General features: G+C 43.5%; 1 protein-coding gene across 1 annotated transcript; it reads right to left on the minus strand.

The window, feature by feature from the left end:
• Nucleotides 1-367: 367 nt before the first annotated feature.
• Nucleotides 368-17,503, minus strand: WDR82 (WD repeat domain 82). Its single transcript, XM_063411472.1, has 9 exons — nt 17,118-17,503; nt 12,188-12,285; nt 9,298-9,364; nt 9,009-9,108; nt 6,896-7,012; nt 5,990-6,145; nt 5,799-5,868; nt 3,943-4,085; nt 368-3,767 (listed from the first exon to the last, which is right to left on the minus strand). The coding sequence occupies exons 1-9, from the start codon at nt 17,276-17,278 to the stop codon at nt 3,738-3,740; spliced, it is 942 nt and encodes a 313-aa protein (XP_063267542.1). The 5' UTR covers nt 17,279-17,503; the 3' UTR covers nt 368-3,737.

Genomic DNA, 17,503 nt, shown 5'->3' on the forward strand with positions numbered 1-17,503 from the left:
GATCCAAGATTCCTGTTACTCAAACCCAGTAAGTTATTTTCTCCCCTTCTTCCTGAGAAAGAGCTCAGCTTTTCCATCCAGACCACAGGCTACTGTGAACACCTTTTTACCTAGGGCACCACAGCTCTGTAAGTAGCTGTCACAAGGCTTCCCTATCCTGATACATTCATAGGCAAAAAACCCACCAACCTCTTCAAATGGGCAATTTATGGAGGGGTAACTTCAAAGAATCACGACTTCCACTACAGAATTTCTGATGCTCCAAAACAAAGGGAGATTTAAAAAAATGGATAAATTTAACATTCCCCCTCTAAGAAACCAGCAAGTTGTATCACACTGGACAAATGCAGAATTTACAGCACTCAAGTGGTCTCTCTACAAAATATTTATTGGTCACAGCCACAACATTGAATTCTCCACAAATGTAGTATTTTGTGACATAGCATTATTTGACTTTATGTATTTACACTCACTGGCAAATACCACCGAGGAGTCCAACTCCCTATAGCAGCTCACGACCACAGAGACCAGTTTCTGAAAGGTTCACCAGGTTCCTGCCCCTGACCCAAACCCAAGGTGAAGTCTCTTAAAGTGCTAATGCAGCCAAGAGGCATTGGAAAAGATGCCCTGCTGCTTCCAAATTTGTCACTCAATTGCTCCTGCACCCTCCAAAGCAGAGATTGGGGCATGAATCCAGGACCTGGGAGCTTCAATAAAGAAGTAAAATTCTTTCAAGCCTGACTTGAAAGCAGATGTGCTCAGCCACCACACTGCTTACCTAAAGGTGGCCTCTTGAGTCTCATTTCCCCCTTGTTTTGAAAAAAGGTCTTTATTTCATCCCAAAGAACATGGGGGGGATTTACATGTCAGATTTGGAGGGGGAATGCTCTTTACTGCTTGGCTACTCACAGACCTGGGAAGGCTGGTTTTCATCAGATCTGTTTCTCATTAGCTGGCAGCCCTAACTACAGGAATTGCAACCCTGAAGCTCCTAGAGAAGCACACAGAAGCTGAAAGCTAAAAGCTTTTTTCACCTTTCCTGTCCAACTGGCTGAAATACACAATCCTCAAGTTTCCTGACAACACTTGGCACAGTCCCCTCTTCTAAAGCCAGATGGAAAGCACTCCATGCTACATCAACAGAGATGTCTGCCTGTGTAGGTGGCAATGGGCCCTGGGAGGGCGCTCAGCTGTCACCCTGAACAGAGAACTAGTGCTGTTGTGCATGAGCTTGAACATCCCTCTTCACTCCAAAAAGCCACTGATGTGCTTGTGTGTGTATCCTCCTAAACCACTCCTCTGGTTCCCTTTTCCTTCAACATTCCATGCCACAACATACCATGTTTTACAACACTGCAAGCAGAAGAGAGCTGAACAACAACCTCTAGACAAGTGCTCAAAACCACATTAACAAAGAGCTTTTATAGAATAAAAGACTTCTAAATGCTTCCCTGTGAAAAGTAACAGGAATATGGCCAGAGGCTATCTGTTCACTTCCTCAGGCCAAAGACTTGAAAAATTTCAAAGGTAATTTACTACTGGACGCTGAAGTTTGACTGTTATAACACATTACGACCCCCAAATTTCTGTATTTTACAAAGCACTGTAAATACCAACAAAGGTAAAATAGCACCAAGCAGCCTGAAATGCAACACGGCTGAGTTACAGTGACTGAGGCCCGAGAAAACCACCTCCTGCACGGGGTAGTTTTATTTATAGGCAATGGTGGGTCAGCACAGGAAGAGGGGTGGCATGAACCTCTCATCTGCACTTCCAGCAGCAGGCCTGTGTGGCAGAGGGAAAGCATCCACCACCCTGCTGGAGGATGGCAAACTCACATCAAAGACCTGCGGTTAGAAATGCCCCGTGAGGCAGCAGAGCCACAACCACAACACAGATGGAGCCCCACGGTGTGAGCCTGCCCCGTGTGGGCAGAGCTCCTGCACTGCCACAGGCAAACACTGCCACCTGAACCAAACCCAGCAGAGCAGAAATGCTTAGTGCCCATCCCCAGCCCTTAGCACAGCACCTTTCCATTGACAAGGACTGGGAGGGGGAAAAAAAGGCAAGAAAAAGCAAAACAGAAACAGCTGTTCTACAAGGCATTTACTTTTCCAGGGAGTCAAGATGTGAACTGTATACAGCTGAGATGAACTCTGCTGTAACAGGGGAACATCAGGACAACTGACCTAAGGAAAACGCTCCAGCATGGTTTGCCAGTATGGTGTGGCACTGGAGAGCAGACAGAACATGCCCATCACTGCCTTGTCACCTTGCCAGCTTTTCCTATTTATGAGCAGGGAAGCACATGTGACTGGGCAAGGGAAAGAACAGACTTCCCAAGCTGTGACCCAGCACAAACCCAAGTGTGTTTGGAAAGGCAAGAACACAGTGAACACTACATTTTCGCCAGGCCTGTTCCAGCTGGCGGATGCATTCCATTGAAGCAGTATTTCAGGAAAAAGAAACTGGAACTGGGCTTGAAGACCAGCCTGCCAGCTTTTCTTTGCTACAAGCCCCTGAGGCAGGAGAGCATGTCCCTCCCCATCTCTGTGCAGGGGCACTCCTTGGAGCAGGGCCACAGCAAAGCAGAGTCAGCACAGTCATGCCTAAGATTTTAAAGACAGCATCTGACAAAGAACACATTGCTGTTTCGGAGCTATCACTGGAAACCTGCAGCCTGGTACCAAACTGTGTGATGGACCACGCACGTATCAGTTTTACCCTTTAACAAAGGGATACCGGTCTAAGCCTGGTGTGGGGTGAATTTTGTGGAGCTTATTTACAGACCAGGGGGCGGAAAACTGCATCGGTGAAAGTAAACAGCCTAGACATCTCACATTACTGGCCCACATCGTATTCTTTTATATCTAAAAGTAAAAAAATATGGCCCATTCCCACTGCCCACCCACCCCGTGATATTTACAAGTAAGATCAGCCAAGATGGTACATAACAAAGATACACAGGCAGACTGTGCTTTCAGTCTCTGTGTGGTTTCTCTGTCTTCCTGCTGACAGACTCCTTTATTGCTCGGGACACTGGCTGGACCTCAGCAATGCTGTCTGCGCCTCCAGGACGTTGACACAGTGAACAGCAGGGAGGTTTTGGCAACCTCTGACAGTGGATGAAACCTGTGCAGTTGCACACTAAATTGCCAAAAAAAAAGGATGACGATGTATGAGGTATGTTCACAGCTACCCACGCTTCTGGTGCATGTTCCACTGCAAGAGAATCCAGCATCTGCCGTTGAAAACTGTCAGTGTTCACATTTGGCACAGAAGTATTTGCATCTGTGCACTGCAGTGAAACCAGAGATTCCAGACGTTAAAAACATGCACTTATGGAAAGGAACTGCACGTTCCACGTTGGAACATCAACAGCCTTGTGCACTTACAGCAGGAAAACACATAATTAGAGCTTTAAAAAATGCCACAAACATTTTGTAAATAAAACAGACTTCACGGCTCTAAGAAATAACAGTGTCAGTTCCATCTTGGGCTAAAGCCTGCCGGGCATGGACTGGAAGTAAGAACTTGTAGCATGCTGCTTCTTGAGCGTGCCAGGAGGCCAAGGAGCAGTCCTCACAACGGAATGCTGTAGATAAAGGTAAGACATGGAAAATATGCAGGAACAGGAACACAGTCTAGGAGATGTAGGCAATTCCAAAGCTATGCTTGCAATGACGTGCTGCTGTCAGCAGTACGGGAGCCATCCAACAGCAGCTGCAGCGTAGGAATTAATCGTCGATAGTGGGCAACCAAAAGGCCTGCAGAGAACAGAAAACATCTTTTCATAGCAGAACACAAATCTCTCCTACAACACCCTGTAGGAGCTGCCACCTTCTGTAAGCACACATGAGAGGCACTGAGTCTTCCCAGATTAATCTCTGGGAGGGTCAGTACCTCATGGAGCTCTGAGGAACTTAAAGCCCATTTCCTTACCATATTGGAACATGCACTAGCGAAAGTCATGAATTTTGGATTGAACTGCAGACAGGTTATAGGACCCGTGTGTTTTCCATCTAGGACAGCCACCTTCATCCCACTTTCTCCATTCCAAACATGGATCTTCCCATCCTCCGAACCTGAAGGTAGGAGAGGAAAACAAGATATGCAAGATGCACTGGGGAGGTCAGCAGAGGAATGGAAGAACATTTTTTTCTGGGGGAAATTTAGGAACAGGCAGGTCTCAACCTCATAATACAACCTTTAGAGTTCTCTAAGTGTCACAAGGGCATGTACAAAACATCATAGAGTTAAAACATCTATATCCAAACAGCAGGTTTGCACCTTTGCACTGCAGAGACTCAAATATACAACAGGGTAACACTGTTCAGGCAAAGATGTTAACTGTTGTCACCCAGTAGGACAGGAGAGCTGACACCTCCAGCTGTGGAGGAGAGACCCTGGCCAACCTGCACCAACATGCAGAGGCCAAGTGCTGGGAAAGAGTCATTGTTCACACAAGTTCTCAGTTCAGACACAGGTAAATGTCTCACTCAGTGGGCACAGAACCAAACCAAAGCCTTTACCATGAAAGGTAACCACATTTCAATGCACCAAGCCAAATACCAGAAGCTCCCCTGGAGGTATCTACTCTCCACATTACTATAATGGGACAAGTTTTTCACTTTAAAATGACATTTTCCAAACTCTGAGGCTGAGAATTTTATATTTTTTAAACTCAGTTCTGCTTTAGACTAATTTTAAATAGGATTCTTAATAAAAATGCAAAGCATTTTCTTCTGCTTCTGTATTTATGCCTGTAGCCTTTCAGGGAAAAAAAACCAAGAAGCACAAGTTGCAACTTAACCATATGTAAAAACTGAACAGGAATAAGTGGTTTGGAACTTCTACTACTGTTTTAATTTGCATGAGCACAACAGGAAGGTAAATATGTGCAATAAAGTGCTCTCCAGAGACAAACGAAACAAAAACCCCACCCCTCTTCTCTGCAATCAGGAAGTTCTCAGCCAGAACAAAAGAAAAGAAGTTTTGCCAAGACCATCACTCATACAGGAAAAATGAGTATCTGGATACCAAATTACCACAAAGTTAAACATATTTGATATATCAGCCACAAAATTAAGAACAAAAAATAAAGTTCTAGGAAGGGGCAGCACCACACAGACTCATCTGACTTGCACTAGGCTGTACAGGAGTTTCAAGCTGATTTTTTGCCCCCTGCTTCCCTCAGGAGTCCATCTTGCAGAGGCCAGGGGAATCATACACTGGGAGCCAGGAGGCTGATGGCTACAGCTACTATCAAGGGTTAAGAGCTTGTTCCACAGACATGGGGATTTACAGAGCCACATGAACAAACTGCAGCTGCCCCAGAATGTCACCAGTGCAGAACACCCCTGGGGGTGTACAAATGCACCAAGCTCTGAGACCATTCACCCAAGCACAAACATATGCTTTGTCATCAGGAAACAGGGGATGGCCACAACACAGCCACAAAATGCTGTGAGGCAACACATGAGGGCATCCTAGCCACAGGGAGAGGACCACTAGCATGCTGTGTGACCAGTGTTCCCACACTACAATAGTTTCCTGATTTCTTATCTATTTTGGAACAGCACTTATATATAACAAAACAAAAGACTTCTTGCAGGCTTTTTTGTATTTCAGTCTAGACAACACTGAGCAATCTAACAAAACAGAATACTGTCAGTGCAAAGAAAGCTTACAGCTGTATTGTATTATTTAAATACATTCTGTTTCCCAACAGACACAGCTTTAGCCCTACATAACACGCTTACTTCAGAGCACTGAAATTCTTGCCAAAATTATCTTACCTATCATGATGAACTGAGAGTCTGGTGTGAATGATGCCTCCAGCGTGACAGCCTTACTATTGTTGTAACCCTGTGGCACAGAACAGGAGAATATGTAATAGAGAGTGTGTCCACAGCAATCCCACAACCAAAGGGGACTGTCCCCGAGTAACAGCAGGTTTTCCAGCAAGGCCCTGAGGGAGCAGGCTCACCCCAAACGTGTGCAGGACAGCTCCTTTGAAGGCATCGATGAGCCGAATGAAGCCGCCGTTGGTCGAGATGAGGATGAGTTTCCCGTCGTTGCTGAACTTCAGGCCTGTCCACTCACACGTTCGGTCATACTGCATCTTAAACGTCGCAAACGGCCCCTGCAGAGAGCAAAGGGGAAATGTGAGCAAGACTGTGCTTTGCTGTTAACAGGAATCTGCTTTTAACCTTAGCATAGGAAACAGTTCAAATTTTTTGAAAGAAAATCCTTAGCCCTAAGATACCAAAAAGAGTGTCAAGGCAAACATGTCACTGCACGTGTAAGTTTCAACATATGAATCCAGTTTCCAAAACAAAAAAAGAGTGCAATAGGCTGTTTCAATCCAACCATTTCATACTCTACCACAATCAACAGCACAAATCAAATTAAGGTAGGAATAAATTTTTGAACAAAGTTGCTAAATGAAGTTAGAGAGAGAGTTTGAGCCAGTGTAATCATCACCAGAGTTTTGAAAACCATGGACCTAACTATGCTCAGTGCTAATTCAGTTCAGCTGCCCATATCAGTACAGTTTCCTTTGAAATTTCCATCCTTTCTGACAGTCCTGGCTCAACTCTGCTAGTGTTCTTCCAGAATAAGCAGCAAGGAAAGAAAGGCCAAAACTGCACAACAAAGAGCCTCAGCTGGGGTTTGGAGCAGGTTCAAGAGTTAGCACTTTAACACTGGTTAAGAGTGAACCTCAGGATTTGTATCTCTTACAGTCCATGAGATGTGTGCCTGAGAACTCCCTGGATGCCAAGGAGGCATCCCAGACAGTAAGCTCCAATACACAAATGTAACCTCTGAGCACTGAGTTTAGATTATTTCTTGCAAGATAAAAGCTGTAAGAAGGGAAGTTAGGATACCTCACCTTGTCAAAAGAACGGAGATCATAAAGCTTCACCATTTCAGAATTGACTCCAGCAGCAAAAATCAACCCTTCTGGGTCAAAAGAACACACTGGCTTCCCTTGGAGATGCATTAAACCCTAGAAATAGAAATAGCCAGAATTATTTTGCAAGACTGATGCTCCATTTCTACCACCACCCTTTGAGTCCACTGTGACCACACTAGGGGTGGAACAAACTAATTTCAATTGTAAATACTGAGGTTTTACAAAGGTTCAGAACTCAGCTTTCTCAACTTCAGGCCATCATAAAGAGCTTCCAATTTGCTTCAGTGACAAAGTTTACACCAAAACAAATCAAAACCTCCTTCAAGGTGTCACGCACTCCAAAAGTCCCCAGAGAAGGGAGGCTCCTATGGCTGTGTTAATAACCAAACCAGGCAGCACCACAAAACACTGCTGCTGGCATCAACAGCAATGCTCTACCACTTATGGCTACACAAGAAGGAAAAAAAAAAGTATTCTGAAAGCAAGGGAGTATCACTGCTGAGTGTTAAATGCCTGTTTAATGAAATCTCATACCTTCTGGAAGCCAACAGACCATACATATTAAAATTGACAGGTTACTACAAGTGCTTATTATTAATATTACCTTTTCCTTAAGTCACACAGTAGAAAACATTTGAGAAAATTTGGTAAAACCCAACAAAATATGTCATTTTCTGTATCCTGACTAAGAGTTTGTGCATGTTAGTCAAACATTTTTATTAAATGTATGCACATGAACAAGAATACATCTTTGATTAGGTCCGTTACACATTTAACAAGTTTCTGTGTTTTTCTTTCTTTCTGCATTCCTCTCTAGATAAAGCCTAGAGATTTTACTACTTCTCTTCCTTCCCTTGCAGGTCAGTTTTCCCTGTGGTCTCTGAAGGTAAGGCAGTGAGCTCAGCCAGTGCTCAGGGCCCTGGTGAGTGAGCCAGCTCTGGCTTCCTGGGAATATTTCCAGGCTGCCATCTCACGGACCAAACTACAAGTAACACTTCTTCAACCTGTTTCCCAAACTTGGCTGGATGCAGCTTCCTGTTACAAATCCTAATTTTACCATTCTTACAAGTTCAGGCATTAGCATAAATCATAGAATTGCTACTGTGCTTACAACCCTATCTTATCTGCAGCAACTTGGAGATGGATATTCATCCCAAGGGAAACCTACACACTGTAGTTAAAAGGCATACTCTCCAAAAAAAGCAGAATTAAGATCTGCCAGAAAAGGCTTGGTTTGAAGAAGGATAAAAACATTTTGTAAGAAATTAACTTTTTTCTTTCTCTTTAGTTTACAGTTCCATCATCTGGAATAAGCAAAGAGCCCTCTCTCATGAGCAAAATGGTCCTGGAGAGATGGGGAAATATGAGAGCACAACACTATGTATCCAGATACCAGCACAAAACAACTCAGGACCACTAAAGGTAGAGATTCTACTTCCAACCTTTCATTCCTGCCACTGCTACCAGTTCTTGTATTTTTCTCAGCCCTGACAAGCCTGCTTCCACTAAAAAAAGTAAAGTATTCCAGCAAAATAAGTAAACAAAAACAAATAGGGTTCTGTCTTGCTATCAAGTCAAATCTGTTCACCAACAGTTCTGATGAACAGCAGAGGTGATGCAAGGAGCTGGCAGACCATATGGCTGCTGTGTTACTTTAGATCACCAGTTTCTTCATCAAATTTAATTGCATCAAGGCACCAACTTTAGACACACACTACAAGCACTCAGATAAGATGAATTCACAACACAGGAGGGATGCCAGCTCTGAGAACACCCTCTGCATAAGGTAGCAGCCTGATGAACAAGCTGATGATACCCAGCCCTTCTCCTGTTTCATCAGCTGTGGGTGTTATTTCTTGCCCTCCCCAGTGCCTCTCCAGCAGAGACACAGGTGAGAGCAAGTGGTGTTACACAATGTGACAGACACACACTGCACAGAGATTCCTGATCCAGGCTCCTTCAGGAATATCAACACTAAACCAGCAGCACACACTTCTGGCAGTATTTTTAGTTTGTTACAAACACACATCCTTTTTTATCCTGCCAACTGGAAATTCAGCACATTGTGCACATGAATTTCATAACCTACCTGGCAATTCGGAGAGCGGAGATCCCAAAGTCGAATGGTTTTATCCAGAGATCCAGAAATAAAGGTATCATCCACTGGAGACATTGAAAGAGCAACCACTCTGCAATACAGAAACACACATGCATCAGAGACAAACCAAAAAAGTGAATGGAGCAACACCCACCCCAACAGTTGTGTACAGAGCCATAACTGAACATGGCAAAAAGCAGCATGAACCAAGTGTAATGGAACTCAAGCCCATTACCATCCTCATTTCAATTTCTCTGTTTGTTCCCAAGCCACATCTCACCTTTTTGTGTGCCCCGGGAAATAGCGAATGTATTTGTTGTCATGCAGGGAGAGGTATCGGATTGTGTCTGAAACAGAAACAAACCATCAGCTTTATTACACCACCAGCCCAAGGTTATCTGAAAGTGATCACAGTTAGTTGCTCCCCACAGCAATAGTAATCTCACCACAGTGCTGAAGTCTGGTCATTTAATTTCAAGTAAGATTTTGACAGAGAATCAAGTTAAGATACAGACATCAACCAATTCAGTTCTTAAGCAGAACTGAAAATCAGGCAACAGGAAAAGATACTTCCCCTAGTCTGAAGCTATGTTACATTTTAAAAACAACTGTCATGTGATTTATGCAAGGTAATTTCAAAGGTGCTAAAATTTAAGTAGCAGCAGATTTTATTCCATTGCTCTCAGAAAATGGAGAGTACCAAATTTACAGAGTTGATGCTACCACTTTGTAATCCTTTGCAGCACAAATCTTGCTCTCTTTCCTACATACACATTCAGCAAACAAATCTCCACCTAAGCAGTACACACAGGAAATGTACAAATTCTGGCACTCAGCTAAAGATAAAACAAAAACTTCAAAGCCAGGACAAGACCATTAAAAACTAGCAAATCTCTCTTTTTTTGTTTAATCTGACAATCGACAGCTTCACACTTTCTCTGCACTTACAGCAGCTAAGCTCTAAGAAGAGGACAGGGTAATCTAAAACTTAGTGCACTTCAAGCAAACTTAAACATAAATTGAATGGATGAGAGCAGCAGCACATTTCTCAAGTGCCAATTTAATCCTGAGTCTAGGTGAACATTCCAAGAGTAACCCACAATTTTGGAAGATTCTGTTGAGACTTCCTCCCCAAAATTAAAATAAATCCTTCTAAGAGGAAACAATTATTAAAAGACAGAAGCCACTTTTTAATCTTTATGTCCATACTCTCTACTGCTGGAACAACAAATCCTACTGAGCCTCAGACGTTTTTACTTTTGACTCAGAAGAACATGTGCCAAGAGGATGCAACATGTACTGGATGTTTTGACAGTCAGAGGGGCTACTGTGTTCAGAATGTTTGGAAAGGCTCATTCAGCAAAAGTGAAAAAATTATCGAATTCCCATTTTTGCCTGAGGTTGCTCATCAAGCTGAGATCAGAGGTCTAAACCACTCTCCAGTATTTGACAAGCAAACTGAAGCTGATTGAACAAGCTAGAAGTGTGGTACTGGTACAGACAGTTCTGAAAGGCTTTAAGTGACCTTAAAGGCTTTAAGTGATTATCCAAAATATAAACCCCTAACACCAGTGTCACATCCCACATTGGATAGAACCAACATGCTTCAAACCTGCTGTTAAGACTCATCTCTAGTTTTTCCTGCAATAATTGTCATTACCTGATCTTGGAAGTATCCATGCAGAATTCCATCTTCCTTTGCTAAAGAGGAAGCCCTGGGGATTGTGCTCCTGTCTGATCCTCACTGCTGGCAGAGCTCTGTCCCAGGCAAGGCAGTGGCCTGTACAGTTATCTCCTGTACCGGGTGGTATCATAGACCCTCAAACTGTACAAACTACTACCTCAGCCTGGAATCAGGCAACGGGAAATAAGTCCAGAGGTCTTGAGGAAATCTTCACAAGTAGATTGGTAGCAACTCAACAGAAAAAAAAAATGCCTGGAAACAAATACCAGCATTCCTATGGCATGTTCCTGAGGTAATTTTCCCTCCCAATACCTGCAAAACAGGTTAATACAATGCACCTTGCCCATGACCACATGCATTAGGGACTCCAGAGTACCTGGACTCCTACAGAACACACTGATGGTTTTATTAAAGTCACAATTTGTAACAGCAACAAACATTCTCCCATTGTCTCTTTTCTTTTCTTCTAATTAAGTGTTCACCATAATGCTACCCTGAGGCAGAAAGACTTGAGTCTTACCAGTGCTTATAAACAAAAACTCAGTACTCCAAATGGCATTAAAACGCTTCATTAGATTGTTAATTATTAGTTATTGTAAATTAAATAACTGCCAAATAAAAAATGTTACATATAGTAATAGCATTAAGAAAATAAGTAGGTTCTGAAACAGACTAAAAAGGCATGTGCTTCCTGTGACATTTTTAATCCTTTTACACCATTAAATCCACTTCTGGTGGAGACTTCCTTGTTCCTGTAGTTTCAGGCCCAGCTTGTTCTAGTTCAACCTGACTTCCTAACTCTTAACTTACATCTTCTCTAAATTCCCAGCCTTTGCAACTCCTTTAGTAGCCCAGCACACATCACAAGGCACCAGCATCTCTACTGCTTTCATCTCTGCAAAGGAAAAACCAAACCAAAACCTCTACTACAGCAATTGTGAGTCTACAAGTACAATGCTAAAATCCTTTTGTAAAGTGCTGTGCTAAGAGACTTGCAAAATTCTTAGACATTGACTACAGCAAACAAAAGCATGACGGAGCTCTGGGACCTCCTCCAGGCTTGGCTGGTGATCTGCTGAGTTACCTGAAGCTCCTCCCTCCCTTCCTCTGCAGCTCTGTGCACCAGGCAGAGCTGTGGCGTTTGACCCAGCTGCTCCTTGCACCTCACAAGCAGGAAACGAAGGTGCAGAGGCCGATGACAGCGCTGGTACCAACACCAACTGAACAGCACAATGGAGAACCCAGGTTTGATCTCCTAACAATGTTTAACCCCTCAGTTACTGCAGCAGTGAATGAAACATGTAAAGAGGCTCAAGGGATTAGCACCAAGCTGTGCATTAGTGTTGGACATTAATTCCCTCCTCTGCCCCTGACAGAGTTCTCAACACTGAAGAGTTGTTACACCTTTTCCCCAAATCTTTAGTGCTAATTATCCAGGCATGTAGTGTAAGCAGATTAATATGCTCCACTCCAGTGGATCACTTACCATCTATTTTGTTGGAGCTGTACACGACTGTGTTGGCAGCATGTGTGTATCTGATGAGGTCCACTCCATACTTCTTACTGTACAGGGTCCTCTTTGGTCTGTCAGGAGAAGCAGAAATAATTGCACTCTGCAACAAAAATCTCAAAACAAAACTCACATCAACAAGGCCTGTTCCCACTGATGCATTACATCATTGTTTCAAGAAGTCAGATGTTTTTATACAAAGAAAGAGAAGGTTTTGTACTTGATTTTCAAGCAAGGATCTTGATGTTTCTCCAAGACTATCCCTAGGCTTCAGGAGCTCTCTGTAACACCTGCAAAATGCAGGTGTCTCATCCAAAAATTCCTTTTCCTATGATGTCTACTGCAAAAAGAAAAGCGGGAGCTAACATAGTGAGCACAGCAAGCAGCACTGCCTTACTGTGCCCTTGCCCATTCAAATCTCCCATTCATCTGCTGCTTATTTTAGACAGAGTATAATTTGTCTTTGTTCTCTGTTACTTCAAGCCTAGAACAGGGTGTCTTGTTCAGGGGGTATTAACCCAAACACATCTATACCAGTCATCTATAACAAACACAGTAACATAGAGACTTTCCCAAACCACTGCAGAGTTATGCTGGTATCCAGCCTTAAAGCAGGAAACTCAAATTTAACATTTTGCAACAGAATGAAAAACACTCTAGTGAGAGCAAACACAATCTACAGATTTGGGGGTCTGGTAAGCAGGCAGTGCACTGCAGTACTAGAAATTCAAACTGCAGAGTAAGCTTAGAAGCAGCTGGCTAATAAGGGTATTTCACAGCAGCAGTGCCTGTTTGAGCAGTGCGAGGTCTCCACCACCCTCCTTCCCCTTTCATCCACAACTGAGGGAGCACAAAGGTTTTAGAGCTGGGCAGTGGAGCAGCAAGGGCACTGATCAACACCAGAAATACCATCTCTTCTGGGAGTTATTTTTAATCCAGAAATTCATAACTCTGGTTATTACACAGGCCCACAAAATATTTTACCCACACAACCAAAGACAACAGCATGGGAATGGAAACAAACAGCAGGAGCAGTCGAAACCAATACTGCTGCCAAGAGAAAAGTTTGTCAGACTACACCCTCAGACAAGACAGTCCTATTATGCTGGACTTTTTCCTCGTCATTAGCCTCAACCTGACACACCCAAACAAGAGCACAAGTCAGAGACTTTTCATATCAGAAAAAACCCAGACATTCAGTCTTAAATGTCAATTCTCAAACAGCAGAAGCCATAGGGCTTTGACTTCAAACAAACTTGCTGGGAACAAATTCCCACGAAGTGAAACCCAACACAGCAAGTGCAGTGAAAAGCCACACGCGACCTGTACCACAGACCAAATCTCGACTGATTCTTCCCCAGTTCCTCCAGCAGTTTTTAAAATCGCTCTTCAGACCCAAACATGCCACACACTGATAAAATACACCTAATTTAAATTTTGACACTAACATTATGCATGATATATTTGCCCATAGTGTTTTCTGAAGCTACCTCAGCTATGCTTTTGACCAATCTGGTGGGAATAAAACCCAACAACAAACCGAGTAAAAAACCACAATCGCAAAATATATTATATATATTATATTCTCCTAGTTTGGCTTTTCCTTTTCTATTACAAGTTTAAACCTTAGAAGATCTATTTAGAATAAATTAATACAGACAGAGACAATACAGATCAACAGACAGACAAAAGCCCATTTACCAAAAAGAAGGAAAAAGTGTTCTGTGTTCTACAAAAGATGAAGTTTTCATCTAAGCTGATACAAACAGAAGTGTGTCACTGTACATAAGACCTGTTGCCACTCAACTATTTTAAACACAAACAAGAAAGCTAAGTACTTTTTAACAACAAATCACAATCACTAAACAATTCCAAGGTCAAGGTCAATCTATCCAGCTCATCGATAAATAAAGAAATATTGACAATGAAAAATACAAGATCTCAGTCAAATCTGCTGCAAGATGAAACAAAACACAGGCAAGGTTTGCAATATCATCCATGCCTTGAAGCACTGCTGCTATGGGTTAAGCATCACCCACAGCCAGGAACGTGAGTGTGCCCAGCAAACACCACAACCAAGCAGGAGTCCAGACCCATCACTTTATTTGTAACAATAACACAACTGATGTACACTACAATACAAGTGAAACCTTTACTAGAGCACTATTCTGTCATAGCAGGGTCACCAGTGTGCAGCCAGGCTGTTTGCAGCCGCGGGGATTGCTGCACATCCCAACACACAACTGTTCCACAAGTGTTCACAATCCCTCCGTAAGTCCGAACAGACTCCAGCAAGCCTCTCAGTTGTGCTTCCGAGCCAGCCTACTGTGGAGGGATTTGGTGATGCAGGATGGGTTAAAATATTAATAATAATTCAGTTGCTTTCACACTTTGAAACAGAAGTGGAGTATCGGGACCAAAGTTATTGGATGTTCATGTCAGCTGCCTAAGCCCAGAAGAACATGATAAGAAGATAATCTTGTCCTGTCAGCCCTTGGCTACGCAGCACTGTTACAAGTGCCCTGACACTGTCAGAAGCTGAAGATCACCAAATGGGATTGGACACACTCTCACAGAGCTGTCCAATTCATTTTGGTGTGGCAAAACAAACTAGGTGAGGATACTCCTAAAGTACAACCAAACAGCTGTATTTTAATTCTACCAGCAGATAGAAGATCCACACCAAATTTTCCCACTTTTACACAGGGAAAGGCATTAATTTTCAGGCCATTTGATGAAGTAGGGTATGCTACATTGAACCCCAGTAAGCAGGACATTTCATTTCCTCCTGGACATTATATCCAAGCAGGTGAGAGTTCCAGGCTCCTGAAATTGTGATTTATAAGGAAAAATAAACCAACTACAAGCCTGAAACTGCCACAACAATGATTACTCAGAGACCTGAAATATCATCTTCACATGAATTTCCAGTGATAAAGTAATTCAAAGCAAAACTTTCCAAGTTAGAGAACAAGTGTGACCTGCACCCCTAGCTACCCCTAAAAATCACAGCTACACTTTTAAGCCAGTTGACAGTGCATGAGAAGCTTTCAAAGAATTTTAAAATTTTTAACCACTAGAGAACTGCATCCTGACACAGAAGTCACTTTGAAACTACTCTCATTGCCCTGCAGCACTGCAGTTAAGGACCACTGATCTACATTTAACTCAATTAAAGCAAACTCTCTGATATATAAAGCACATTAGGATTAGATGGGGATTGAAATGAAAGGGCCAAATGCCTCCCAACACACCAAACTATTCCTTACAAGTTTGAAAAGGGAAGAGCAATCAATACTATCTGCATTAACACCTCTCAGCCCTGCTACTACTGTATATAATTATAATTACTGTATATAATTAGCCCTGTTAATATAATTAAGATCTGGGATTCAATCCATGGCACACTCCATATGTAGAATTACCTACTCTTATATAAATAAAAATTAAATATTTTCACATCAGAGTTCATTCCAGTAGATGGGGAACACCAAAAACTTTAATGTGCAAAGCAATCACACTGCACAGAAGTCTAAAATAATATCTAATAGGTGTGCCACAGAATTAAGAGAATATGCAGGAGGCATTCTTTCCTCCCAGCAAGTGTGAAGTCTTGGCTTGCTTGGAAAAGCAGGAGCCTTAGGAATACCTGGTTTACTAGAAAATATATACAACACTGATATATCTCCATCTTGACACTCCCGAGCCACTTCTTTTTCATTCCCACATTATCCTGTCCTTTCTATTCCCTGTCCTACAATACAGACATTTGTCTTCCTTTCACATTCTGTGTGGCTGTCATGTTTCCCAGGCCTGACTTTACAAAAAATCCAAAAACAACCAACAATCTCAGAACTACATCTTTACACCAATGAGCACATGTAAAACACGAAACCTGAAGGAATTTAAAGCAAACAAACGCACGGAGAAAGACGTTAATGTCATAATGACACCATTTGGCTCAAATTGTTCCAACTCCCATGGACTACAAACGCCCTCGGTGCAGGTTTCCATCTTCTGAAAAGGAGCACCAGATCTCAAGTGCTCTGCAAATTTCTGAGAGTTTATCCAAAAAACAAGATAAGCACCGTGTGATCAATGGTGAAAGAAAGATAAAACCGGACAGTTAAATGAGAAACAGACACACACCCTCAAGTCATTACTGCTGGGTAACAAAAGTCAATCAACACCTGCATTGATTATATCTAAACAAAGGCAATGTTTGAAGACACAGGCAAATCACACGTCTTTTAGCTGTGCTTTACAGATAAGGCCACAACTAGAGAAAATTATTTAAAACAAAGAGGACCACATTTGCCTGCGGCGACCCAAGACAACACTTAGCAACTGGGTTTTACGGAAAACACCAAGAGGTTTTGAGAAGTTAAGAGTGATACGTGCCACACCATCTGCACGTTTTGGCTTAAAGCATTTAGCCAAGAAGTTAAACTCAAATGAGGCGCTAAAAGCGCAGATCTTCACATTGCTTACAAGCACTTCTCCTTTAATTAGCGAGACCTGAGCCCAGAGAAGCCCGAGAAGTCAGTTCCATACCTGCAGCAATCCCCAGATTTGGAAATGTGACCAGACCGAACCTTTTAGGCTTTAACAAATGTGTAGCTCTCAAAGAAGTGAACTTTCGCTTACATTTAGGAAATGATCACCAGTATCCAGCCTACCCAGATAACAAGTACACCCGTAGAACAGGTAAACCCACGCTGCTGCCATGTCTGCCGCTGGGATTCTGTTCACAAGCCTGTGCTAAAAAACTACAGCAGACAAGCTCAAGCTAAAGCTCCCTGGCCAGATCCGTGAGCACAGCTTGCCCCCAAAGGCCCCTCACACCTCCGTGCTCCAGACACTGCCCCAGTCCCCGGAGGCCGTAGCCCCCAGCCCCGCCACTCACTTGCCCTCCTGACAGTCATAGAGAACGATGGAGTCATCGTCGCTGCTGGAAATGACAGTCTCGCCGTTGGGGCTGAAGTCGAAGCAGTTGATCTTGTCCGAGTTCTCGCGGAAGACCTTGGCCACGCGGAAGCTCCGCAGCACGTTGTCCGTCAGCTTCATCCCGCCCGCCGGGCCGCGCCGAGCGAGGGCGGCGGCGCTGAGGACAGCCGGGCGGGGCTCCGGGCCGTGGCGGGAACGGCCGGACCGGGCGGGGCGGGGCGGAACGGTGAGGGGCGGCGAGGGACAGTGAGGGGCCGGGCGGAGCGGCGGAGGGCGGTGGGCTCGGCGGGCTTGGCGCGGTCAGGCCGCGGAGAGGCGGCTCCCCCTCATTGTGTCCGCCATCTT

The sequence above is a fragment of the Prinia subflava genome, chromosome 14, assembly GCF_021018805.1.
Source record: "Prinia subflava isolate CZ2003 ecotype Zambia chromosome 14, Cam_Psub_1.2, whole genome shotgun sequence".
Lineage (NCBI taxonomy): Eukaryota > Metazoa > Chordata > Aves > Passeriformes > Cisticolidae > Prinia > Prinia subflava.